Below are 27324 nucleotides of genomic sequence, written 5' to 3' on the forward strand. Positions count from 1 at the left end.
GGAGGTTGGTGGAGGCCCGGAGGGGGCTTGAACCGGGGCCGCTCTGCTCCTAGCTCTCCTGGGCGGGGGAGGGGGGGAGCAGGTGGCTGTGACAGCTCACCCAGGGTCCTCCTGCCAGTCAGTGCCCTGTCTGCAGGCAAAGCCAGGGCCCGGCTCTCTTGAACCATTTCTTGCCGTGTGCCCCCGCCCTGCTCGCACGCAGGCGCCCTTCAGGGCCTAATTTCTGTCATCTGGACAGGAAGGGGTGTGTCCGGCTGGAGGCGGTTTCCAAACCTCAGTTTTCCCTGCCAGCATCTGCCCCCTGGCCCTGGCAAAACCAGAAAAGGGAGGACAATGCAGTGGGTTGTTCGTACATCTAAATGCATCTAACGGACTTGCCTTTCTTCTGAGAGGATGCCCTTCTTCTTTTTTTGAGATTTAAATGCCCTTTTAAAAATCAAACGATAGACGCCGGGTGTGTGTGTGGACACGTGTGCACGTGCACGTGTGTTTACATGCATATATATATATGTATACATATATATATATACACATATATATATATATTTTAAAAAGCACAATGGCAAAAGGCAGAGGGTTATCGAAGCACGGTCTGAGAACGCCCAGAGGTCTCCCTAGGACCCTTTCAGGGGGTCTGCAAGGTCAGGACTATTTTCCTAATGATTCTGAGCTGCTGTTTTCCCTTTCCACGCCAATGGTGCAGGAGCAATGGTGGGTAGACCCACTGATGCTGGAACATGATGCCCTCACAGTTAACACAAAACACCGAGGGGCGCCTGGGGGACGCGGGTGGTTAAGCGTCCGACTCTTATCTCGGCTCAGGTCCTGATCTCACGGTTTGTGACTTCCAGCCCCGAAATGGGGCTGTCAGTAGAGAGCCTGCTTGGGATTTTCTCTCTCCCTTTCTCGTTCCCCCTCCCCAGCTCGAGTGCTCTCTCTCTCTCTCTCTCTCTCTCTCTCTCTCAAAATAAATAAATAAATACATAAGCAACCATTAACAACGACAACAACACAGAAAGACAGTATCACTGAGGAAGGCCCTTGAGGTGGGGACATGGATTAATATGCGTTAATTTCTTGACCCTCGAGACAGCCGTTTTAATATTGTCGGTCACCAAATGCATAAAACGTTCCTCCTACAGACTGAAATACGGTAATTGTCTTAAGGAGAAGTCTTTGCGCGGTAGGCTGAGTTGTGAGCTGACCTAACTGAACACCGCTTTTACTTTGAGGAAAAAAAAAAAAAAAACTAACCGAGAAATTACGGTTATTCCGACTTGAGTCCTGGCAGCCAGTAAATGAAACACGTGTCACTTCAAGGAAAATAATGGGGAGTATTTGCTGCCAATGATAAAATTCAAGCTTTCAAATACCTGGAATGGAATGAGTGTCTGATAAATGCTTCTGTCCCTTTCCCTCCCTCTCCTGCTTCTTTCCTTCCTTCCTTCCTTCCTTCCTTCCTTCCTTCTTTCCTTCCTTCCTTCCTTCCTTCCTCCCTTCCCTCTCTTCATGGTGGAGATTAGCTCCGCGGCCCTGGATGACGAGGCCTCTGAGAATTTAGTGTGAGCAGGGAGAGGAGGTGTCAGTTAGGGCACAGGGTAAATTGCCGGAAGAATAGTGTCTCCAAGTACAGCGACTTAGATAAGACAGAAGGCTCTTCCGCCTACATAAAAAACACCAAGATGGGGAGCAGTCTGGAAGTGGAGGGCAAGTGGACTCCGTCAAGTGGGTCAGGGGCCCAGGCCACTTCCATCTGGCTCTCTGCCCACCCCGCATGGCTGAAGCTGGATCTTGGCACCCTGTGTGTGCTCTAACCCGCCAACAGAGGGCAGGTGCAAGCATCCCCGGCACGCAGGGCCACACTTAGCTGCAAGGGAGGCCGGAAAGTGGAGGCTCTAGCTGTGTGGCCTTTCTATTTCTAAAACAAATACGGACAGAGATGCTGGGGCGGGGTTAGCCGCTTCTGCCGTGATGGGCGTGGTGCAGGACGGGAGAGGAGAATGTGGGGAGAGCAGGACGTGGCATCTCTAGGCTCCCACTTCAAAGAGAGGCTCACAAGGACTCAGCACCCTGGCACTGATGCCTCTTCCCACCTTGTCAGTCTGTGCAGCTGATGTGGGCCACGTGCCCTCACGCGTACCCCAAGCACCTGACCTTGTTAGACCTAGAAGGGACCTTAGAGATGCACCCTCATTCTATAAAAGGGGAACTGAGCCCCAGAGAGGGGGGAGACTCTTGCGCAGTGGCACACCGTGAGTCAGGGGTGCTACCAGAACCAACTCTCCTTCCCCTGGCCCATGGCCTTCCTGCCGCACCGTGCACCCCTCCGCCATGTTGCACCCCGCCTGCTTGCCCCTGGATGCTCCACGTGACTCCGTGCCCGAGCTGACCGCCCAATTCCTTCTCCTGTGTGACCTTGAAAAGCACCGGGAAAGGAGTTAAGCACACGAACAGAAGAACAAACAGAAGGATGTAGCTGACGGAAGCTACATCCTGAGGAGGGGTTTTCTATCCCTTCTCACGTGTAGATCCCTCGAGATCCTTTGGGCAGTAGGAGCAAAAATCCCACTCAACCCTGCTTACACAATTAAGGGGGAATTTATTGGCTTACGTACCCAACAATTCCGTATTTTTCGGCTGGGTCGCTTTCCGCACGCCACTCCCGGTACCAATTTCTAGATCACGTGAGGTGTCTTGTTGACCAGTGGCAGCCCAGGTGCTGACTCCCCTGAGCCATTTGGGCCTTCCACTGGAACCCCCCACAGAGGACTGGAGAAAGGACTGGACAACTTGATCTGGAGGCTGTATCTCAGAGGATGTCAGAACAGGGGATCTGTCAACTTATGCTTTGATCGCAGCCAACTTCCACCCCTGAGATCAAGGGCCAGGTCTGGGGAAAGAAATTCTGATGGCATGCCGACCCCTGTCTGAGGTCACAGAAAGGTGCGGCGAAGAGGGGGAGACATGCCCGATAGACAACAACATGGTGATCACAACCTCCCATCTCCCCGTGGGGGGACACTGTCATTCCCTGCGTTTATTGGGTCATGCCATACGGTTATGGCTTTTATTGTCAAGTTTTAACTTACAGATACACACAGAGCCTCTGTCGAACAGGAGGCAGTACATATATATAGTAGTGAGAAAATCTTGACCCAACATTCAGTAACCGTATAACCTTGGGCAGGTTATTCAACTTCTCTGAGATTCCGTTTCTGCCTCTGTAAAACGGGGGTGAAAATTCCCTGCTGTCGAGATAATGAAAGACAGAAGGCACCGAAGGATCTTGAAGTGGAGTGGCAGTCCATCAACAGTGGCGACATTTATCACTGCGGTCTCCCTCCCTCTCTACTCTCTTAGGTTGGGTTCCCGGGAGCAGCTCCCAAGAGGAGGGGATGTGTAGGAGGTGGGGAAGCGGGGCCAGGAAGGGAAAGTATCAGTTAGGGCACAGATACCCAAGCAAGCATGTGATATCGAGGCCGTGATAGCCAGCAAAGCAGGGAAGTGATCTCAAGCAAGCCTGGGGTATTGAGCAAGGATGTCATATCAAGAAAGGATGGATTTGATATCAAGGATGTGATGTGACATCAAGCAAGGATAGGGCATCAAGCAAAGCAAGGACGGGCTGTCATGCAAAGACCTGCCGGAGGGTCACGGGGGCTCCCTTCCACCTGGGTGCCCTGGACATGTATGCGTCATGCCTCAGAGTTGCAGAGGAGCAAGGGAACAGGGGTAGCGATGCCCTCACTCTGCTGGGTGTTGGCCGAGTTCTCCAGTCGCCTGAAGGGAGCTCACCAACAACGAGACACAGGTTCTGGCTATCGGGACTCAGGGCACACATCGGGGTCAGGCAGAGGGGTCCGAGGAGACATGGGCGGACCTACCGGCCTCAGCAGCTCTTTCATACTCGCCCAGGAAACCTGAAGCCGGGAATGATTTTCATGGTGGGGCCAGAGTTAAAGAAGGCCCAGGGGCAGGCCCAGCAGCCTCCGTTCTCTGGATCAGAGCTCACCCACTCTGGCTCCAGGGTGCAGCCCTTGGAGCTGCCAATTTGCAAAGCACTTCCAAACAGGAGAATCAACGTGCTCAGCTCAAAAGCTGGAGGTGGTTATTTGAAATACCGACCTGAGGAATGAGGGATTTCGACCCCAGAGGCCCTTTGCACTGTGGCCTTGCACCAGCAGGCGCTAAGCTGGGCCAGGCATATATATATACATATATATCAGCCCAAGCTCAACTCGTATTCCCGCTGCTCGAATTTTGAGGGTATAGAGAGATGCTGGAATTTCTCAATTGGCAAAAGGCCTGCCTGCTCAGGTGTCCTCCCAGTGTCTCCTAAGCACCTACCAGGCACCAGGCACTGGCCTCAGCCCTGGGAAGACCTCAGGCCTCACAAATTCATCAGTGACTCCAGTTGCGGCTCAGAAAAGACAGGCAGACCACGTGTGTTGGAGTGCCAAGGAGAGGATGCCACTTCCCACCTGGAGGGGGGGAGGCCTCAGGGAAGGGATAGATTTTGAGCTGCCCTAAGAAAGGATCTGAACTCACTGAATTGGGAAAGGGAAATCAAAAGGGCCTGAGTTCACTCACGGCCTAGAGCAATGTTTTAGAATATTCTAGAATATTCTAGAATATTTTACTATTTATTGAGAAACATTAACAGGGCACTTGTATGTTCTAGGACAGGTTCAGGAGTTTTTATATTTGTAAAAAGTATGAAGGTTCAAGGGATGTTGGGGATTTGGGCTCCCTAGCATCTGACCTTATCCTCTTCAGGAGTCATATATCTGTTCTTTCTCTTCTAATGGCTAAGGCATGACCCGGCCAATGGGATGCTTCCCCCTTCAGAGAAGCAGGGGGAGCCAGAGATGCCCACCCTGCCAGCAGCGGCCTAAGGATCCAGCACCCAGAGTCCAGGTAGCCAGTGGTGGTCTGTTTCTCACCTATGTGTCTTCTGACCCTGGTCCCAGCTGCCTGACACTTCTTGCTTCCTGCCTATTTTCTCAGTCTGATTTTACAGCTACCTGTGAGTCCCTCCTCTGTTAGGATTAATCAAGGTTAGATTCTGCTTTGGCATGCAGAGTCCTGACAGGTCCAGAAGAGAAAGTGAGATGATAAGGCCGGAGAGAGAAATGGGAGACTGACTGATGAAGGCCTTGAATGCCAGGCTAAGCATCCTTTTGGCCAGTCGTTCTTTTTTTTTTTTAAGTAGGTTCCATGCCCGACGTGAGGCTTAAATTAAACTCACGGCCTTGAGATTGAGAATCACGTACTCTACCGACTGAGCCAGGCAGGTGCCCGTAGGCCCGTGGTTCTTAATCGGGCATATGCTTCAGAATCACCTGATGCATTAGTTAGATATGGCTGCAATAATGCTGCATAACAAGTGAGTCCATGAGGCATATGACAGCAAAGATTTCTTTTTCTCACTACAGGTCTGAAAACCAACTGGGGTGACTGATGAATCTGAGTAGAATTGGCTGAGCCAGACTAGGGGTTGGGTTCATATCTGCTCTGCGTATCTCTCATTTGGGGACCCAGGCCGAAAGGCTATTTGGGGCAAATCCTTCACGGTGAATAGTAGAAGTGTGAGAGGGAGGGGTGGAAATACGAAATGCCTCTTATGGCCTTGGCTTAGAACTGGCAGCGTGTCACCTCTTCCCCTATTCGACGGGGCAAAATAAATCCCACGGCCAAGTCCTGCCTCCTGGGTATGGGAGAGCCTCCTCTGCTCACCGTGAATCATTCAGAAGTAGACAAGGAAGAGCCGTGGACAAATCGTTTCATCTACCACACCAGCGGTGTTTCTACAATCTGATACCCTGATTCCAAGCCCTCGAGTGGAATATCTGTATTTTGAAAAAGCCGTCCCGGTCATTCTGATGCGCACTCCCGTGGGGTATGTCCTCCTTCTGTGGACAATGAGAAGCCATTGAAGGCTTTGAGCAGAAGCAGGACATCATCAGTCTTGTGCGTGGGAAACGGCTTTGGCCAATAGACGGATGTGGAGGCTGGGACATCAGTCGGTGAGCGTGTGGTTGCCTCTGAGCCAGAGGAGACGATGAAATCTTGGGCCTGGAGTTCAGGTACGTCTGCTATGTCACAAGCCACCATAAAACTCAGTGGCTCAACGCAGCCACCGTTTCATTGTCTCTGGTGATTTGAGGGGTTCGCCGGGCTCAGCGGGGACAGTCTTGCTTGACGTGATGTCGACAGGGACCCCAGTCATCTGGGGACTCTCTTATGTTAGACACCCACAATGGCCGTTGTTGCTGGCTGCCGGCTGGACACTCAGCCGGGGCTGTCTGCTGCCACGCAAACATGACCTCTCCATGTGGCTTGGGCTTCTGGCATCGCGGCTAGGTTCTGAGAGGGAATGTTCCAGAAGCAAACATTCCAAGTGGGAGAAAACAAGAGCGGCTCACCACTGCCATCATATACTCTGTTGGTTCAATGGTCACAGGCCAGCCCAGACTCAGGGGGGAAATAAGCAGCTCTGCTTAACAGGGACAGTGACAAGTAGGGACAGTGACACATAAGAGTGGCCATCTTCAATCAGTCACACCTGGGCGGCGGCAGTGTGGAGGGAGGGGCTGCAGATCTAAGAGAATGGACGCAACGTGGCACCTCATGGGTCATGGAAGGAAGAACGGAGATGCCCAGAAAGCCTGGCCCTGGGGGTTTGTCAGGGTGGCTATGGGGATCTCACGTGGAGTGGCCCCTCTGTCATGTATTGTGTTCCCCGGGAGGGATGGCAACGGTTTCCCTTTATCCTTGGAGGCCCAGGGCCATCTGGAGAAGGGGGTCTTCTGGTTCTAGTCACCAGGAGACAATCCAAAAATCATCTTCCTGAACACTGAGACCAGGCCTCGGAGGGCAGCCCCGGATCAGAGTATGATCCGGATTTTTCTTTTTCTTTTCTCAACCTCTGGCTCCCTCACAGCTTTCCTTCAGATCTGTGGCTTCTGGTCTCCACGTTCACCCGTGTCACCAAGGACGGTTGCTCTCTGGCCACTTAGATTGTTCAGTCTCTCATTCCTGTGTCTCTACTGTTTTCTATTTCCCTTTCCCGGGGCCAATTTCATGGGGTCAAGTCTACCCATTTGTGCATTGGAGGGTGGAGTTAGGAGGATATTCTGCCTTCCTCAGGTAAGATAATGAGTCCTGTTCCCTGCTTCCTTTGGGGGCCTTGTTCCTTCCCATCCAATGCTGTGGTTGGGGGTGGAGCCACCACTCAACTCCATCAGGCCACAGGGCTGGTTGGGTACCTGACTCAAGTTGGACCAACCAAACGCCTGTAGTGATTGGTTCAGAAATGTGCACATGACCCACCCTGGACCAATCAGAGTCCTTCCCCAGGATTTTTCTTTCCTGAGCTGGGGAAGAATAATTCTCTTTTCACGCTGAACACAAGGTTGTTTGGTTATAAGTCTGAAGCTGCTCATGATCTGTCTTCCCAGTACCTGGGTTATGTGACCTCATAAACTAACTTTTTTCTTTCTTTCTTTCTTTCTTTCTTTCTTTCTTTCTTTTTCAATTTATTTATTTATCTTGAGACAGACAGCATGAGCAGGGGAGGGGCAGAGAGAGAGGGAGAGAGAGAGAGAATCCCAAGCAGGCTCTGGACTGCTGGGGAGCCTGACGCCGGGCTCGAACTCATGGACCGTGGGATATTTACCTGAGCTGAAACCGAGAGTCGGTCGCTTAACTGACTGAGCCACCCAGGCGCCCCAAGCCCATACATTTCCTTTCTGCTTGGGCTACTTTCAGTTGGGTTTTGTCACTGCCGTTTACAACCAAAAAGTGCTAAAGAAAACATTATTTTTTGGTGTTTTCATGAATGACAATGATGACGGCGATGACGATATGATGGTCCCTTTTATCACAGGTCTGTTATTTGCAGGCTCTGTGCCAAGTGTTTGCACACATTGGCTGGTGATTCACCTTGGTCTGTGGTTATTTGCACGCACGGTGACACTTCCCATGAACCTAATCTCCTGTCTTCGAGATTGGGTTTGTCCCAACACTGTGTAGGGCACCCAGCTTGGTGCCTGTCCTGCACGAGGTGTAGGGCAGCCTGATGACAGCCCCTCAGTGGGTCACCTCCGACTTAGCGTTCGGTGTGATGTGAACGGGTGGTCAGTGCAGACGTTCTATTACCACACAGATTCCACAGGCCACCTGGGTTTGGTCCTCTGGCCAGAAGTTGTGTGGGGCCTGATCTTCGGGAGGTGGCTGCCTAAAAGTGGCAAGGACCCCCCCTCCAGCGCCTCCTGCAAACCCAAGCCTCAGTTCCTCCTTCCCTATTAGTATGTTGACAGCTGGCTCCAGAATTCCTTCTGGGGACGGTGAGGAACCGTGAGGAACTGTCCATTTCTACTAAGTCACTTGGGCTGGAGGCAAGACCTCCCCAGGGCTCCAGCTGGGGGTTCACATGGAGGCTGGACAGTTGGCACGTGGAGGAAGAGGTGACATCTACACCGGCCCTGAAGGATGAGCAGGGGCCCGGAGTGGAGAGCATAGGGGGCAGAACAGCAGAGAGAGGGCATGGCCTCAGGAGCCTGCTTGGGACTCTCTCTCTCTCCCGCTCTCTCTGCCCCCCCTCCTCCAGATAAATAGGTAAACTTAAAAGACAGAAAAACCTGCTAACTTGAATGGAGAGCCAAGGTTACCTTGACTTTCCAGAGGGACCACAGCTTTCCTCTGTTTAAAACCTTATTTATTGTGATCTTGTGCCCATTGTCTGGGTTTTTGGTGAGGCCCAAGAGCTTTTCAGCGGTTTGCTAGTCCTCTGTCTGCCCCTCTGGACCATCTAGGCCCCCTGCATGCTCTTATGCAGACAGCTTAATGTTTAGGGGACGAGAAGGAAGAAGATGGGGTGGGGCTCCCAGGCCCCATTCTCAGTCCCTCCTTCCTCTCCCCGCCTCCACCCCCAGACATCCAAGACTCAGCGTGTGACGACAGAGGACAGCAGGTAGTATGGGCCCCACCTCACCTCACACAGTGTGGGACCTCGGTCACCTTGCTCCTAGGTTGCAAACACCAAAGGTCGACAGTGATGTGCAGCCTGGTGAATTCTTGAAAGATGGTCTGATGCCCGATGAAACTGAGAGCCATGCGAGTGTCTATGCAGGAGGGAGGCCTGGCCCATCCTGAGCATGGTTCCCATGGTGGGAGGTCACAGAGGTGATGTTCTTGACGACAAGGCAGCATGAATGATGGATAACGTCTGTGGAGAGCCCACCCTCAGCAGGGGAACTGCAGACCATTTTACAGACGGAGGAAGTGAGGCCAAGTATCCAGCCAAGGCCGCTCAGCTGGCAGGTGAGGAAGGCAGAGCCATCTCGAATAGCCTAGAATCCCTCTCCAATCGTTTCAGCATGTTCCTTTCTTAGCTGTAATCCCCATACACAGATGAGAAAACTGAGGGCAGATATGGGAGACAGGAAGCACTGATGCTCTGCATGGTCTTGGTTTCCCTCAGGTAACCACGGAAGGCAGAAGGTCTGGGTAAAGGAGGGACTCGTTTCTTCACCAGAAGCAAGATTTGTGCCGGGAAGAAGGGTCTCAGGGGAGGCCTCAGACTCAACATTCCTTGGCTGAGCCCCAGGCCTTTACATTGATAAACACTTAATTTGTCATAATTTTTTCTACCACGGGTTGGCATGTACAGTTGCACAGTGTACACACTGCCCAACTTGAAGCGTTATGTGGGCATAAACCTGGACGACCCATCTTGCAGTACGCAAGGGCTTGGCTGGCAAGCACTGGGAAATCCAGTCTCTGCAACTGTGTTGAGAAGCTCCATTCCTCTCCTTGAACCTGTATCCTCATCTACAAAGTGGAAATGATAATCAGAGTCCCTTCATTTCCAGCGGGTTGTAAGGACCATGTGGGATGACAAAATGCCCGTAGCCCTTCACACAGGGCCTGGCAACAGTGGGCTTTCAGTACAATTTAGCTTCTCACACTTGTCTCCTTGCCTGGACTCGAGGGCAGGCAGGAGCCCCACCTGATTAATTCCTGCATCCTTCCCGCCCAGCCTGGTCCCGGCACATTGGAGAAACTGGGTACCCCTTTGCCAAGGAACTGAAGGAATAACATTAACTGGGGGGACACTGGAGCATCAGGTACCGGGCTGGCATTGCCACGCCTAGTTTTCCCTTTTGGAGAGAGCCTGGGACCGGGTGTGAATTACTACCTTCCCTCTCCAGTGTTCATTGTCTCTGGATGAGTTTACCTAAGCAGAGGGTGAAACCAGTGACCACAGGCTGGGTTCCAGTCGGGATGCATGCTCCGTGTGGCCTGGGCTGCACTTAAAATCTTTATAATTCGTGGGGCACCTGGGTGGCTGAGCCAGTTAGGCCTCCGACTCTTGGTTTCGGCTCAGATCATGGTCTCACGGTTTCGTGAGTTCGAGCCCCATGTCGTGCTCCACGCTGATGGCGTGGAGCCTGCTTGGGATTCTCTCTCTCCCCTTCTCTCTCTGCCTCCCTCCCCACTCGTGCTGTCTCTGTCTCTCTCGAAAATAAATAAATATACTTACAATTCATGGCCAACTTAAAAAATTTCGAAGATTTCATTTAGAAACCCGGATTCACAGCTCCTTTTGAAAAATCCAAAGGTCTAGCAGCTCCGGGCCCTCGGGTGGTAGCTGGTGTTGAGCTGCGGCTGTCTCTCAAGGCTGGGTATGTGCCACCAGACCTCCCTGGCCCCTGCCCTTCCCTTATGTTTCCTGCGCTTCCCCTGGTGAACCTGTGACCAGCGCACCCCCCACCCCCCGGCCTTATGGAGCTCCTGTGCAGTCCCAGTGACCTCTCAGACCTTGGTTGGGCATACCAAACTGTGCCGGGGCCTTCCTCTGTGTGATGCGTGTACCTTACTAGCGAGAATGTGGAGGTGCTCTCCAAACGAGCTGGCCAATGCTCACAACCCAGCCTGCATTGTAACCATCCTGTGGACCTTCTCTCCCCCACCCGCCGCCCTCCCTGCCTCCCTCCAGTCAGCCAGGCTGCTGCATTGTTTTGGGACGCAAACATACACACGTTATTAGAACCCCAGATCAAAGGCGGCATCCCACAGCCTGCCTCTCAATGGTCCCTTTGTGCAGACAGAAGCCTGCACAAAGTCAGAACCCAGGGACAGAGGGAGGGGCTGGGGAGGGGGGGCGCTCAGTACAAAGATATTTGTCACCCAGAGAAGTCCGCAGATCATGAAGCTAAAAGGGGCGCCAGGTGGAGGATGCACCCCCAGTAGCTGTGGGAAGATGCAAACAGAGGAGAAAACACCCATCCCTGCGGTTTCAGAGGGGAGGACAGCCGCGGCCCGTGGCCCAGTGCATGGCCCCCATCTGTCCCCTTGCCCTGGCTGGGAGCGGAAGCTGCTTGGAGCGATTGGGTGGCAGTGACCCGTTGGGCACAGAGTCAGAAGAAACAAAAATGATGTGGGAGGGGCCTGGAGAAGACCCAAAGAGGCCATGGGGGACAGTGTCCCCTCCGGTCAGATGGGTTCATGTGCTGTCATTCCTGCCTACAGCAGACATTTTTTTTTAAAAAAATAAATCATTGTTGCACTATATGCTAACTAACTTGGATATAAATTTTAAAAAGTAAATAAATTACAGAAAAATAAACTTGTTTTCATGTTTACTTATTATTATTTTTTTAATGTTTATTCACTTTTGAGAGAGAGAGAGAGACAGACAGAGTGCAAGTGGGGAAGGGGCAGAGAGGGAGGGAGACACAGAATCCGAAGCAGGCTCCGGGCTCTGAGCTGTCAGCCCAGAGCCTGACGCGGGGCCTGAACTCATGAACCGTGAGATCATGACCAGAGACAAAGTCAGATGCTTAACCGACTGAGCCACCCAGGTGCCCCAACTTACTATTGTTTTTAGCGTTTTATCTATTTTTGAGACACAGAGAGAGAGAGAGAGAGAGAGACAGAGCATGAGCGGGGGAGGGGCAGAGAGAGAAGGGGACACCGAATCTGAAGTGGCCCCAGGCTCTGAGCTGTCAGCACAAAGTCCGATGCAGGGCTTGAACTCATGAACCGCAAGATGACTCCAGCCTAAGTTAGATGCTTACCTGACTGAGCCACCCCAGCTTCCCTATGTTTGCTTATTTCTGAGAGAGAGAGAGAGAGAGAGAGAGAGAGAGCACAAGTCAGGGAGGGGAAGAGAGAGAGGGAGACACAAAATCCGAAGCAGGCTCCAGGCTCCGAGCTGTCAGCACAGAACCTGAAGTGGGGCTCGAACCCACGAACTGGGAGATCATGACCTGAGCCCACGTCGGACGCTTAAACGCCTGAGCCACCCAGGCGCCCCAACATTTCTAAAGCCCGTACTGTGGGCCAGACATGGAGAGGTGAGGCCGGCACAGACCCGACGAACTCAGGCTCAGGCCCCCACGCAGAGAGCCGGCTTCTCTGCTGTGACCAGGGCATCAGGGAGAGCTGGCATCCGCCAGGGTCCTGCGCTGGAGGCCCTAAGCGTTTCACACACATTGTCTCGTTTATCTCCAGGGCTGGTTGGAACAAAGAAGTACTTTGAGAGTTCAGCTGCTGAGCCAGGAATCTGCCAGCCTGGGGGGCGGTGCAGGTGGTGGTGAGCAGGTACGAGAAGGATTACCGAGAAGAGAGGGGGTTTCTCTAGGAGGGGAACCCACGAGGACCGAATGGAGTCCAAGAGGTCGCGGGGGTGCTGAGATTCTAAGAAGACACTTGCTGACCCTTAGACTTGGCGGGGTCCCAGGGTTCTATTCTGTTCTCTGTCTCCACTCCCTCCCCAGGGGGTCACATCCAATGTCAGGCTTTAAATTGCTTCTAGATGCTCGTGATGCCCAGGTGTATCTCTCTAGCCTGCAGCTTGCTTCTGAACCCTAGGCTCTTGGATCCACCTGCCTACTTGACCTTGCTGCTTGGCTATGCAACAGGCCTCTTCCAAGTAGCTGCTCAGATGGAGCCCTCGGGGTTCCCTGCCCTGTACACAGCTCCATCTGTAGGCTTCCTCCTTCCCAGGGATCAGGACAGGAGCTCTGGCATCTTACACAACTCCTCTTTCTCTCCCCCACCCCCGTGTCCACTGTATTTAGCCGACCTCATTGCCTCTGACTTCCAAATACAGTCATATCCTACGTCTCACCTCCTTGGCTGCTATCACTCAGGTGTAAGCCACCATCATGTCACAACAGCGTTGCTGCAGTCACCTTGTCACTGGTCTCCTTGCTTCTGCCAGGCCTCATGCTGCCACCCCCTAATCCACATTCTGCTTGAAGCACGGTAGCCCGGGCACTCCAGGTCACAATTCTCTGTCGACCCCCTCTCCCTCGAGTAAAGCTGAAGCCCTTGGCAAGGCCCACAAAGTTCTCAGGATGAGCCTTCCCACCTGGCAAGCTCAGCTTCCCCTCCCCCTTGAACATCCCATCCCCACACCCCCATGCTTCGGAGCCACAGCCCACCTTGTACCCAAAACATTCACATTATGTCCCTGCCTCAGGACCTTTGCACTAGCTGTTCCCTGCCTGGATCTGCTTTCCCTCCAGTATCCTTATGCATCCTTATAGTTCCCTTCTTCATTTCCAAGTCTTCACTCAAAGACTACTCTCTGACCCCCCTCTACCTAAGATTGCAAACCCTTCCTTGGTATTTCTTCTCCCTCTTTCCCACTTGATTTTTTTCCCCCGTAGACACACCATTTATTTCACTGACTTATTTTTGTCTATTTTCTTAACATAAGAGCCTGGTATAAATTAGGCCTGCTTCACATCTTTGTGGAATGACTTAATTAGTAAAAGAGAAACACGTTTATTTCTCGGGTCCCCCCTCCCTGACTTCTGTCCCTCCTTCTCCAAGTCCTGCTACTTCCTCAGAGAAGAGGCAAGTTATAAACCCTCCCAGCTGCTGCGAAGGCATGGCTTTCCTGGGCTTCAAATGCGGTCTACAGACCAGTGGCAGCAGTCGGATCTGGGAGATTGTTAGAAATGCAGGTTCTCAGGTCCCACCCCAGACTGCATTTTAACAGCATCTCAGGGGATTCGTCTGCATGTTAAATTCCAAGGAAGCCTCCTCTCTAGCCCCCTGAGAAAGGGGGGCCAAGGGTCTGTCAGGGACCCAAGGTCAGAACACGCAGGCAGAAGTACCAAGGTTAAGAGCTGGGGATAGGCGGTCTCGGGGACTGAGACAGTCTGTCGCGTGGCTCTCTCCACCTGGTTTGCTATCTCTGCTTCTCTCTGCTCCTGCTCCTGCTTCTTTTTGCTTGTTCCTTGGCTCACGTGGGCCCCAAGGAGCTGCTGCAGGCCCCGGGGCTATGGAGCCCTTCGGTTTTGGAGACCGCCAGCATGCCGACCACAGGCCCTGGGCCTCTCACTTCAAATTCTGCAAAGAGATCCTGGCTCATGAGTCAGGCGTCCAACCAGCTGTGGCCAAGGAGTGAAGGGGCCACGGGGTACCAACATGGCAGCAGGGCCCCCCTGAAGCTGCGCTCTGTGGGATGGATGGAGAAGATTCTGGTGGTGGTGGAGGCCATGGAGGAGGAGGGGGAGGAAGGGGAGGGGAAGGGAAAGAGGAGGAGGGAGAGAGGGCCGGTGAGGCCAGCTGGCCATGAACTTCCCTGTAGTGACCCTCTTCCTTCTTGCCTCACACTGTGGCCGTGGAGCCTCGTGCACAGGGGTGTCCAACTGCCCAGAGGCCTGGAGGCGGGCGAACATGTCCTGAGACACGCTAAGTGCACGCCGTAGACACACGTGGGTGCATACCTTCAGGGGGCCTTCCCACGCTGGCTCTGTCCTCACTGAGTTTCCTTCCTGCCACCCTCGTAGGCTTGGCCCCTGGATTAGGACTTGGGATCTCAGATTGGAAAGATTCTTAGAAGCCGTCTAGTCTGGCATTTTCCAACGTGTGTTCCACGAACATTTGTTTGCAATCAAGCTTCCAATAAAGGGTTCCCCAGTTAAGCGAGTTTGAAAAACACTGCTTGTGATGTCGTCTTCTTGAAGAATGACAAAACTCCATTGCTTACTGAAGGTTCTGACAGGTCCTGCAGAAAAGGAACTTATCTCCCCGTGGCTAGGCCAGGGCTGCCCAAAGTTTCACATGGAGCCCTTTCTTTCACATAAGGATAGCATCTCACAATTCTGGTGTTCTCCATGGGACCTGCTTTGGGAAATGCTGATTGGCCAGATCCTTTCTTCTATTTTATAGACATACAGACTGAGTGTGGTGATTATGCCCCAGACTGACAGCATGTGACTGAAAAACAAAGGCTTGGGAAGGTGGAAGTTTCTTTCTCCCTTTTTTTTTTTAATGTTTATTTATTTTTGACAGAGAGAGACAGAGCATGAGCAGGGGAGGGGCAGAGAGAGAGAGGGAGACACAGAATCAGAAGCAGGCTCCAGGCTCTGAGCTGTCAGCACAGAGCCCGACGCGGGGCTCGAACTCACAGACGGTGAGATCATGACCTGAGCTGAAGTCCGACACTCAACCGACTGAGCCACCCAGGCGCCCCTCTTTCTCCCTTTTGTGGAAAGAAGTCTGGAAGTAGACACATAGGTAAGGCAACTGGGAGGGCTTCACAGAGATGCGGAAGAAGGGTTGAGAGGCAGGGATTGGAGGAGGGCAGGACCTCACCAAGGAGCAGCATGCTGAGGCCAGGCACGTGTCCTCCCTCTCCTTCCCTTCTGGGAAGCCCGTGCTCTGAACTTGCTGAAACACCCTGGACCCGGGAGAGGCTGGTGGCACAAAAATCCAGTTCAGTTCAGCTAATATTTAGGCTCGAGTAGCTGTCTTTGGAGCCTCTTTCCTGTACGACTTGAATCGAGTGGCTTGGGGACCTCACCCCTCGTTCTGGGGGAAGCCCAGCCTCCTTTACCTCATCTCCAAGGACTGACGCTGGGGCCGCGTTCCTCCTGGCTGCGTCCGGCTCCCATCCTTCCCCCGGATGAACACTTCCACTCTGCCGACGACCTGTGTGACCCGTTGCCCTATGACGATCGATTTTGGGCCCGTTCCTTCATTCTGTCCTGTGCCACTAACCCAGAGATGTGATTAGGGTTTTGCCCAGGTTGGGAGTGACCGAGGGCCATCCCACCATAGAGCTGAGCAGGTGACGCCTGCCGATCTCACGTTATACCTCACTGTCCTGAACATTAATTGGCCAGCCCCTCCTCACCAGACTGCCCCTCCTTTGGCCCCTATTTATTGCCCTTCTCTCGTGCTCCTTGGTTCCCCTGACATGCTTTCCTTCCCTTTCCTCGTGGCCATCTCCAAAATTCTTGCGACTTTCTCGTGCAGACCGGTTCACCTCTCCCTTCCTTACGCAAACGGGGTTTGCAGGCCACTTAGCAATGCCCAATCTCACTGCGGGAGGGCGGGATGAAGCAGCCCAGGGACCGGGCGTGGGGGGGAGCCGGCGGAGTTGGGCATTCATTTTCTCTTGAGTGTATCCCAGGGCATATTCCTGGCAGTGTCCTACCTTCTCATTGACAGCGTACCCTGGAAGGGGGAGGGTGGAGATGGGGCTCAGTGGGGTCTTCTCATTCCATCTAGGGCGCCTCCTATGGGCAGTGCTGGGTACTGCATCTAGAGACGCCAGTAGGGCAAACCCCCTCCTTTAAAGAGCCTAGACTCTAGGAGGAAAATTTAGTGCCATCATTAAAAAAATAAGGAGTACCAAACCGAGAGGCAAGGGAGGGGACCTTGGCTATTCAGAGCTCTTCAGGTTGGGAAGTCAAGGAGGGCTACTTCTAGGAGGTGGCATTTGAAGGGAGCCAGTGCTTTAACCTGGGGACAAGCGTGGGGGTGACCCACCAGGGTGATGTGGTTTTTAAAAGGAAAAAAAAAAAAAAAAAAAAAAACCCCCCAGCTCGACATCTAACAGATTTCACCTAAACCAGCCTTGCTAAATCTCAAGCCCCATGAAACCCGTTTCTGTTATAATCTCTCTCTCTTATCTCTTCCTTCCCATCCTTTCTCATTCTCCTCCCCCAAAGGATGGGAAATCTTCAAAGAAAAAGATGTGTCACTGTAAGTATTCAGCCCAAGAAGTGGGCCAGATAAATTATTAAAACACATAAAAAGACAGTGAGTCGTGGGGCGGGGAGCCAGCAGAGGCCAAATAGCCACCCCAGGTGGACGGTGGGTCCATGGCCCCCCGGGGAGCCCCTCCTCGGAGTCCTGGACAGGCTAAGATTTCAGCGCATGGCCCACCTCTCTGGTTTCTCGCCCCGGGGCCAGGTTGGTGGGGGTGGTGGTGTCACAATTCCAATGGCAGCCAGGTCCCCGGCGCCTGCCCAGCTGGGAAGGGCCAGGCTGAAGGTGGAGGGGGGCCTTTGTGTCTGGGCTGGACATTTGGGATTTACTTCCCCCAAGACTCAAACTGGTAACTGTGGAGTTTTAGTTCTTGCTTTTATCTCTTTTTGAACTGTAAAAAGAAATTCCCAAGGGGAACAGGGGATACTTTTTTCTCATGAAAGAAGAAAGCCATGACCGGTTTAAGGAAGTAACCAACTTTTTGAGCACTGTGAGAAAGAACGCGCAGACTTTTGCTTTGATTTAGATGCACCCTGGCACGGGTGGGGGGTGGCGATGAGAGAGACCAAGAGCGACCCCAGTAGAATTCCGTTTCCTCTGGAGGGGGTTCCCAGGAGGGCTCCTGCTCTGAATCAGACCCTCAAAACCCCCACCTCCCTCCTGCTCCTGACTCCCCTTCTCCTGCTCTGCTTTTTCACTTGCCTATTGCTGGGTGGGTCGGGGGAGTCCTCACTTCGGCAATATTGACATTTGGGGCTGGATAACTTTTTGTTGTGGGGGCTGTCCTGTGCATCGTTGGATGTTTAGTGGCGACTCTCTGTTTGCTAGGTGTCCTGGCAAATGTCCCGTGGGGGGCAAATTGCCCTCAGTGGAGAGCCGCTGCATAGCTGGCATGTCACCTTCTGACTTAGTGCATGCACTATTTTCCCGTTTGTTAAGTTTATTGTTTCTTGTCTCACTTCCTCTCGGTAGAGTGGGAGCTGGGGATTGTTTTGTTCCGTGATGGATCGATCATAAGTGCCTAAAACAGGGTTTGTTTGTCACAGAGCTACTACATCATCAGAATGGGTTTCCAGATGGGGGACTCTCTCTAATGAAGGTGAGGCTTAGACTGTGTTGGGGCAGGCTCGTATAGAGAAAACAGCCCGGCCAATGGAATCTACAGGCTTCGGTTCAGTCCTCACCAGGCCACCGGCTAGCTGTGTGACCTTGGACAAGTGACTTCACCTCTCTGAGCCTAATGGTTTCCTTTCTTTTTAAAGCAAGGACAAGCCTGCATCAGATAGTTGTGGTTCTGAGGGCTATGCCTGACTCAGGATGATGGCTGGCATATGGTAGGTCCTGGGTAAAGAAGTGCAACATAAAATGGCAAAAACATTACTTTGGGGAGTCCCAGGACTCCTCAAATGAAACCAGCCTGCTAACAGCATTAATGTACCTGCTTATAAGATGAGCCTTCATTTTCACCAAAGAGGACGGATTTGGAGGATAGAAGTAAGACATTGGTGGGTGAAGAAATTTATGACTCTGGAAGCCCATGCTGTTCCCAATGTCCTTTTGTGACATGTAGATGCTCTGGGGCTATGACGCCCAACGCAGTAGCCACCAGCCACACGTGGCCATTGATCTCTTGCAATGTGGCTAGACTGGGAGGAGATGCGCTGTAAGTGTAAAATACATACCAGATTTCAAGCAATTAGCGCAAAAGAAGGAATGTAAAATATCTCATTATATGTTGAAATTATAATATTTTTGGTATATTGGGTTAAATAAAATATATTATTAATCTCATGTTTCTTTTTGCTTTCTTCTGTGTTGATGAGTAATATGGCCTATATATTTTTTCTTTTAGTGTTCTTGCAAGCTTCTAAAAAATTTTACTTTTGGGTCACTTGGGTGGCTCAGTCAGTTAAGCACCACACTTCAGCTCAAGTCATGATCTCCAGGTTTGTGAGTTCGAACCCCTGGAGCCTGGAGCCTGCTTCAGATTCTGTCTCCCTCTCTTTCCGCCTCCCCCTGCTCATGCTCTCTCACACACTCTCTTTCTCTCAAAAATAAATAAACATAAAAAAAATTTTTTTAGGGGCGCCTGGGTGGCTTAGTTGGTTAAGTGGCCAACTTCGGCCCAGGTCATGATCTCAGGGTTCCTGAGTTCAAGGCCCCTTGTAGGGCTCTGTGCTGATAGCTCAGAGCCTGGAGCCTGCTTTAGATTCTGTGTCTCCCTCTCTCTCTGCCCCTCCCTTGCTTGCATTCTGTCTCTCTCTGTCAAAAATAAAAATTTACGGGCGCCTGGGTGGCTCAGTCGGTTGAGCGTCCGACTTCGGCTCAGGTCATGATCTCACGGTCTGTGAGTTCGAGCCCCGGGTCGGGCTCTGTGCTGACCGCTCAGAGCCTGGAGCCTGCTTCGGATTCTGTGTCTCCCTCTCTCTCTGCCCCTCCTCTGCTCATGCTCTGTCTCTCTCTCTGTCAAAAATAAATAAACATTAAAAAAATTTTAAAAAATTACTTTTATTTTAATTTTTTCTTCTAGTATAATTAACATACAGTGCTATATTAGTTTCAGGTGTACATAGGAGTCAATAATTCTACACGTAACTCAGTGCTCTTCGCGATAATGCGCTACTCTTAATCCCTGTTTCTTTTTACTTAAAAAAAATGCGGCTACTAGAAAATTTAGCTTTACACATGTTGCTCACGTTATCTTTCTTGGGCAATGCCGCTCTAAGGAGTTGGCAAAAAGGGCAGACTTGAGCCTCCATTTTACAGACCTGAAAACTGAGGCTCACGCAGAGAACTCAGTCCCGGGGGCAGAGCTGGTCTTCTCACTCTTCGCACAGGGTTTTCTTTCCCCATGCCCAGGCTGACGGGTACCAGGCCCAACTTGACAGGCCCACCGTGTCCCCAGTAGAGCAGCCATTCTCCCTGAAAGCCACAAAGGTGGGGTGGAACCCCTTGATGTCTCCCTCCCCTCCGCAGAAACTTCCCCAGACAAAACAAACAAGCCCATGGGTCTGGCGAACTGCAGCGGGGAGCGGAAACCAAGGAAGATCAAAGGCCCAGCGGTTACCCCCTTCCGGGCCGCGCAGCTGGCAGCGCGCCTCGACCCCAGGAGGGCACCCACGGGCACCGGTATGAGACATCCGAGTGATTGGCTGGCAACTCGTGGCTTTCGGACACTTGTAGCCGCCAGGAGTGGGCCGGGCTCACAGTAGGCTCAGGCGCGGTGGGGCTCCTCTTGGACTCCCAAATCAAAACTTACAGAGGGGCGGAGGGAGGGGGAGACATGGGTAATAAGCGAATCCTTTCTGCAAAAGTCAGGTCGTGGGAAGACTGGGAAGGGGCCGCGAAGCAGGCTCGCAGCAGACCCTTAGCGCCCCAGCAGCGTCTCCTTTTCCGACCTCAGTTTCAGCACCCGTAAATTGGAGCCGCCGAGTCCTGCCCTGCTCTCCTCCAGGAAAAATAGAACGGAGGGAAGGCGCAGTACTGTTAGTGGAGCGGTGGTTCTGGAGAAGGCAGGACCCAAGAGGGTGTCTGTCCCAATACGCCTGCTGGCCAGAGGCCCGCCCCCTACTCCGGTCCCGAGTCCTCGCTTCTCGGGTCCCGGGTCCCGACCTCCTCGCCCCCTCGCCCCCTGGTCCCCCGGCCCCCACGGCCCTCCAGCTCCCCGCGCGGGGCTGAAGACCGCAGCCTGGAGGGGGGCGCTGTGTCCGCCCGGCGGCGCCTGGCCCCGCCCTGCCCCGCAGCCCCGCCCCCCGCCCGCCCCCCGCCCGTCCCCCGCCCGCCCCCTCCGCGGCCCGCCTCGCCTTTGATGCGCCGCGCCCGGCCAATGGGCGCGCGGGGAGGTGCGGGCCGCGGCGGCGGGCTGGGGGCTCGGCGCGCCCGGGCGTCAGTCGGGCCGCGGCGACGGCGGCAAGAGCGCGTCCCGGCGCCGCCTCGGGCTCCACTCGGCTCGGGGTTTCTCCAGGAGGAGGAGAGCGAGGCGAGGCGCGGCGAGCCGCCGGCCCCGCGGACCGGGCGCATGGCTTAGGGACGCCCCCGCCCGCCGCGCCCCCAGCATGGGGAAACTTCACTCCAAGCCGGGTCAGTGTCCCCGCCCGCGCGCCGGCCCCCTGGCCCCGGCCGTCCTCGCCCCCGCGATTGCTAACTCTCTGCCTCTCCTTTCTTTCCGGCTCCCGCCGCCGCCGCCGCCGCCGCCGCGCGCGATGTGCCTGCAGCCGCCGTGTGCAAGCGCAGGGAGAGCCCGGAAGGTAGGGGCGCGCGGGGCACCGACCGGGGGGGATGGACGGGGAAGCACCGCGGACCGCGGCGGAATGGCCTAGCTCGCGGGATCTTATTACCAGGGCCACCCCACCCCTTACTCCGGCCACCAGTTCCACAGACCCGCTCCGGGAGCAGCCTTCTTGCCCCCCCCCCCCTTTTCTGTTCCATCCACCCGCTCCTCTCCGTCCTGTGCTCTCTCTTCTGACCCCCAAGCCCTCCTCTCGCCGTCCGCGCCCTCCGCGCTCCCTGCGCCCCCTCTTCAGACTCCTAAGCCCCTTCCCCCAAGATTCTGCCCCCTCTCTTTCCGGCCCTCAGCCCCTTCCCCCGAGATCTGGGCTCTTGCGCGCGCTGCTTCCCTCTCCTCACCCTCCGTTTCCCTCTTCCCCTCATCCCGTGCTTATTGCACCCATCTTCTGATCCTCACCCCTCTCCTCCGCAGTCGCGGCCTCCGGCGCTCGCTCTTCTGATCCTCAGACCCTTCCTCCGGGGTGCTGCTCCCCCTTCGCGCACCCCGTTAGGTCCCTGCTCCTGGGGCTTCGCTGGACCCCTTTCTCCTGATTACCTGCGTCCGTTTCTCGGATTGTGTCCCGCCTCTCAACTCCCTCCTGGCCCCCGCTGCCTCTGCCGCGCCCACTCGCCCTGCTCTCTCGGGTAACTTTTCGCCCAGGGGCCAGACTCAGGGGGCTTCGTGTCTTCCCCGCCCCAGGTGACAGCTTCGCCGTGAGCGCCGCCTGGGCTCGGAAGGGCATCGAGGAGTGGATCGGGAGGCAGCGCTGCCCCGGCGGCAGTTCTGGGCCCAGACAGCTGCGGGCGGCGGGCACCGTTGGCAGAGGAACCCGGGTACGATCCCCTCCTACCCTCCTTTCAACCTCAGAGACGGGCCTCCTTACCCACCCACCCCAACTTTTAGCACCTTCTTGGCACAGCTTAAGTCCAGAAGCCCCTTCTCAGCTGCCCCTGCCCCCCTAACATGACCCTGTACCCCCCTGTCTTGGGGAACCTTAGAGGTGGCACAGGTGACGCAGTCTCCTGCCCAGCTGGGGAAAGAGGGCTGTTTGGGGGGAAGGTCCTAGGTGACGAGGTGGTACAGGTCCAGTCTGTGGGGAATCTTGTCTGCGCTGGAGGGACTTGGGGGCCTGCTCTGACTTCTTACCTTGTTTCTGCGCCAGCATTCAAAGGTGGATCTGGAGGGGGGTGGCTAATAAGACAGGGAAGGCATGAAGGAGGGGTGTCTGGGTGGAGGGCAGGACTGTGGTGGCCTCCAAATGTGTTCCAAGTGTCTGTGGCGTTCATCAGTACCATCTGCCCAGGAACCCCAGTAGAAAGGGCTGTGATCTGGGTAGCAGAGTTTGGGGGACACTGAGACCTGGTAGGTTTGGGGGGCACTGAGACCCCATCATTTGGCCCACAGGGAGAGAGAGGGTCTCATTCCACTGCAGCCCGGGCCTTGCCCCAGTAGGTCCCCGAGGCTGGAATTGTTCCTGGGGGAGCAGTAGACGTGACAGGGGAGCGAGTGAGTCAGGCCCCAGCTCCTGGCCTGGGACTGGTGTTCACAGATGTCCTGTGAGCTCTGGAACTCTGCACGGGGCTTTCAGATGGTCTGCGTGGAACTCGAGCAAGCCAAGGATCAAAGGATCAATCAACTTTTTGATGTGACATTTAATTTTTTTTTTTTTTTTTAACTTAGAGGGGGAACAGACTGAGTCTCAGGTCTGGTTAGTTCTTTGGTCTCGTCCATGGGCTAGGGAGGGGCCTGGGGAGTCTTTGGAGGGGTGTGTGTGTGTGTGTGTGTTTCCGGGCGGTGGCACCTGGGCTCTTTGCAGCAGCCCCGTCGCAGGGGGCCGGTGTTGGGAGGTGAGCCTGTGGATAAAGTCGACTCTTGTGCATGTATGAAGTAACCTCTGGGTCTGGGAGAAGCCCCCGCCTCCTCCTCTGGTGGCTCGCTTTAGCTGGGGGCTTTCTCTTCACCATTTTTCTTCATCTGTTGGCTGGGCTGGAATTGGAGCTGCTCTCCCCTAGGAAAGGTCAAAACTTGGTGGGTGGGGGGCACTGCGGTTGGGGCCCTTGAGAAACAGAGCCACAAACTTCCCTTTCTTCCCCCAGCGTTTATAGTTTTTGATCTACTTACTTATTTAAAGCCCAGTGAAAATGATCCGATTTAGCCCTATGAACAAATGCATTTGTAGCTCAAGACAGAGGCCAACTGAGTGGATTTCCATTAATCAAGTTTTGGGTTTTTTCAGCCTGTTTATTTTTACAAAGTATTCCTGCAGAATGACATTTATTTGCAGTCCCCCCCCCCCAACCTTTTTTTTTTTCCTTTCCTCAACTTCCAGGCAGCTTGCTCCATGCTTTAGGGGAAACTTGAAATACAGCGAGGGCTTACTTCAATTGACTTTTATCTTCAAAGCCATAACAAATGTTACCCGCATGTTTTTGGTGGGTCTCCTTGGCATCCAGTCCTGGAGGATGGGAGGGAGGAGGAAGGAAGGAGAGGAAAACAAAAGTCTGTCGTTTTTAATTAAATAGTAGTGTTCCCAGCAAGAGGAATGTGAGCCAGTAAAAGTTGCCATTGGGGGAAATGAGGGAGGGTGGGGAGGGGGCCCCAGCTTAAGTCTGTGGCTTTGGTGAAGTCACGGAATTTTGTTGCCTGGTTTCTTCCCCCAGCTGAGGACAGCGTGGGGGTGGTGCTTGCCCCCTCCCTTCCTCGCCCCCCTCTCTCGGAGAAACACTGAGGGGTCATTAATGTTTGTTCAAAGCACTTTTGAAGATGTGAGACACAGAGCCATCAGCGTGACATATGTTAGTGGTGGTGGAGGGTGGGCCCCGCCATCCAGGATATTAAGGGGAGGAAGCCTCTGCTTCTTTGGGAGTTATGCTTGGTGACTAGGGTCCAGACACCTGCGTTCCTACCAGTCCCTGGCCCAGCCACCGCATCTGCAGAGCGGGGGCTGGGGAGCCCACCCTGGGAGAGGTCAGGGTAAGCCCAAATGTGTAGGCCTGCATGGTGGGGGCCTGTGCAATGATTTCAGGTGGTGCCTCGAGGAATGTTTGTTATCTTAATAGTGAAGCGCTGCTTTTCCCAGGAAAGGTAGTAACTAGGACATCAAACCCCCGATTTCACGGATATTATCGCTTAGGATGAAGCTAAATTGAAAGAGAGCAGTGAAAGTTGATTCCGGGAAAAATATTAAGTACAAGTGGTCAAAGTCGTGACTGTGGAAACAGGATGCTCAGAGTTTGGGAAACACCGAGAAATGGTAAGTAAGACAGCAGTGAGCAACCTTCTGTCCAGTTTAACTCCCATGATTCCCAGTGGCACAGAAAGGGTTCTTCCATTAGCTCAGCGGGAGGTAGGGTGTGGGCTCCAGAGTCTCCTGGATTCCAGGGGCTGTCAGAGGTCCCCCCACCAGCTCCAGGCCCGGCTTGGTGGTGGCCTCTGTCTTCACTCCTTCACGTGGCCTTTCACCAGAGTGGCTGGAAACATATTAGTGGTTCATCCAAGTAGCATTATTATTATTGCGATGAGAACTATTTATTAAGTGCCACGTGTATGTCAAGTACTTTGCTTACATTATCTTACTCCTCCTTATAACCCTATAAAGTTGCCAGCCAGCTTGTGTGAACTCTTTCTGGAGCACTGTCTAGACCACAGAGGCCACGTGTGGTAAAGCCCTGTGCTGGACCATCTGCCCCGAGGGCGCCACACTTCATGTCCAGAGAGATGGCATGCTGACCCGCTGCTGAGTACTTTGGGAAGAGGCAGGCTGTGGGGCAGGCGGAAGGGGCCCCTGCTTGCCGTCTTCCTCCCTGACCGGGTCTGAGTAGCTTAGTAAATGTTCAGGGTGGGTCCCGGTTGCATGCAAGGTCCTGGGATGTGAGAGGATGACCTTGCTGGCACCAACCTAAGCCTGACCTTCCGAATACAAAAATAAATGAGGTCAGGCTCTGCCACCAGAGCTGGTCACCTTGTATAAGCCATTTTACCTAAGTTCATCTGCAAAATGGGTATAATAACATTCCCATCCCTGGCAGGGTTATGGCAGATGACTCCTCAAAGAGCTCAAAAGGGAGAGAAGGTACCGGGAGGTTTGCTGAGGCACCGGTGGGGGTGGGGACGGGAGCCCAGATTACAAATCCAGAGGTTTCCCACCTCCCCTGCCCGGCCATACCATATAGAAGCACTTGGAGGGACACAGGCTGGGGCCGGGGCTTCCGCTCTTTCCGGGGGGGACATGACAAACTTCAAGGAAACTGGAGCTCAGAGGAGAAAAGCGATGAGAAATGGGAGGTGTCCACGGTACGAGCGAAGAACAACAAAGCGAACAGTTTATACGCCAGACAACAATGTGCTAACCAATTAGAAATTTACATAAGCATAACCTCAAAGAGATAAAGAAGGATAGTGAAACATGAAGCTACAACAGGCAGTTACGAAAGAGAACCAATTGGAACTACTGGGTCTGGAAAATGTAATATAATATCATGAGCGAAGTAAAAAAGCTCGGTAGGTGGATGGAACAGCTTAATGGACCCAGAGAGCCTGATAGGAAAACACCTGGAAAAGCAGAATCTGCTCCCGCGGCGTGTACATGCGAGAGCATACGTGAGCGTGGATGACCAGATTTAAGGCGGTCCCCTCCCCACCTGCCCCCACCCGCCCCCCATTTGGCCCTTTTGTTCTTTTATGGCAAAACTGCCTGAAGAAACCGGCTGAGAGCCGTGGTGCCGGTCGGCCTGCCTCTGGATCGAAGGTGGCTGCCAGGAGGGCTGGTAATTTGAGTAGGGGGCACCTAGTGCATTTTGATATTGGGGGACGATTGGGAGGGTGCAGGCCGGGCTGGAGCCCGTGGGGACGTGTGCGGATGGGTGATGGGGTTGGAGGCTGGCTCCTGGCCCAGCTGCTGCCCGAGTTGCCGGATTCCAGGGGAATTACCCTTGAATGATACCAGTTGGCACAATTAAAAGGCCCCATGTCTTCACCATATGGAAAGCGTTAGGCCTCCTTACGTGGTTTCAAAGCTATGTGCCGGGAGGTACACTTGACATTTGAGGTAAAGCATAAATTAAATATTTGGTGTTTCAGAATTAAAAGATGATTTGCTTTGAGGCTGGTGGAGGCCTCTGGGCCTCCACTTGCTGGCATCTTTGGGTTCTCCATGGAGGGTCTCCTCTGTCCGTGGCACCCGGGACTTCAGAGCCCCACCTGGCAGCTTTCTTTACCCCTGGGGAGCAGGGAGGAGAGACTGGGGAAGTCTGAACTGGGCAGGGTGCTGGGGGGGGGCTTCTGGTTTCCAGTAGGGCTTGGGTCCCCCAGGGTGGTGCCGGGGGTGGGCGAGGGCGTCATACTCTGAAGGCTTAAACGAATCTCTGTGATGTGGTCTCTGGGAGACTTCGAGGAGCGTCTCATCCTGCCTTCAAAACTCTTCTTCTTTGAGAAGAAAGTTCCCCTGGGCCAGGCCGGTGCGTGTTCTGTTTCCTTGAATTCAGGAAGAGCCCCTCCTTCAGGACGTCAGCTATTAATTATGATTAATAATGAATTGTTATTATTAACTCCCTAGCTGTACCAGGCATCGAGGACATAGTGGCACAGAAAAGAGATGTGGCACCTGTCCTCCTGTGGCTTCTAGTCTAAGAGAGGAGACAAAAAGAATCCACACATAAACAGCCAAATTAACAGGCAGCAGGCCTTGGGAGAAGCTGTGTGAGTGACATTCGAGCAGAGACCGGAAAGGCCGTGAGGAAGAGGGTGTGAGAGCGGCAGGTTGGTTTTCGCGCAAGGAGTAGCCGACCGAGGCCCCGGGCTTGCTATTGTCCCTGAGAACTGGGTGGTGTTTGGGTTGGGATGGTGGACCCCAAGGGGCTCGCAGCCTGTGGGGACTACAGATCTCTCCCGGTGCTCAGTCTTTCTGAAGAGCCCTGTGCGTGAGTGGCTCTTGGCATGTTTGAGCCACCTGCCCCCCTGGACAGGTATGTGGGGTGGAACCGGGTGGGTAGTCAGTGTGCCCCCTGCCAGCCATTAGCTTGCCCCTTAGATGTGAT

At 53.8% G+C, this 27324-nt stretch overlaps 1 protein-coding gene across 1 annotated transcript in view; it reads left to right on the top strand.

Moving 5' to 3' along the window:
• Positions 1–20905: 20905 nt before the first annotated feature.
• Positions 20906–27324, top strand: part of NKD1 (NKD inhibitor of WNT signaling pathway 1) — an 82185-nt gene continuing 75766 nt past the window's right edge. Inside the window, exons 1-3 of the mRNA XM_049621240.1 lie at positions 20906–21102; positions 21237–21269; positions 21989–22122. Coding sequence (XP_049477197.1) covers positions 21078–21102; positions 21237–21269; positions 21989–22122 — 192 coding nt within the window. The 5' untranslated portion in view covers positions 20906–21077. The remainder of the gene's footprint in view (positions 21103–21236; positions 21270–21988; positions 22123–27324) is intronic.

The sequence above is a fragment of the Panthera uncia genome (genome assembly GCF_023721935.1).
Source record: "Panthera uncia isolate 11264 chromosome E2 unlocalized genomic scaffold, Puncia_PCG_1.0 HiC_scaffold_19, whole genome shotgun sequence".
Classification (NCBI taxonomy): domain Eukaryota; kingdom Metazoa; phylum Chordata; class Mammalia; order Carnivora; family Felidae; genus Panthera; species Panthera uncia.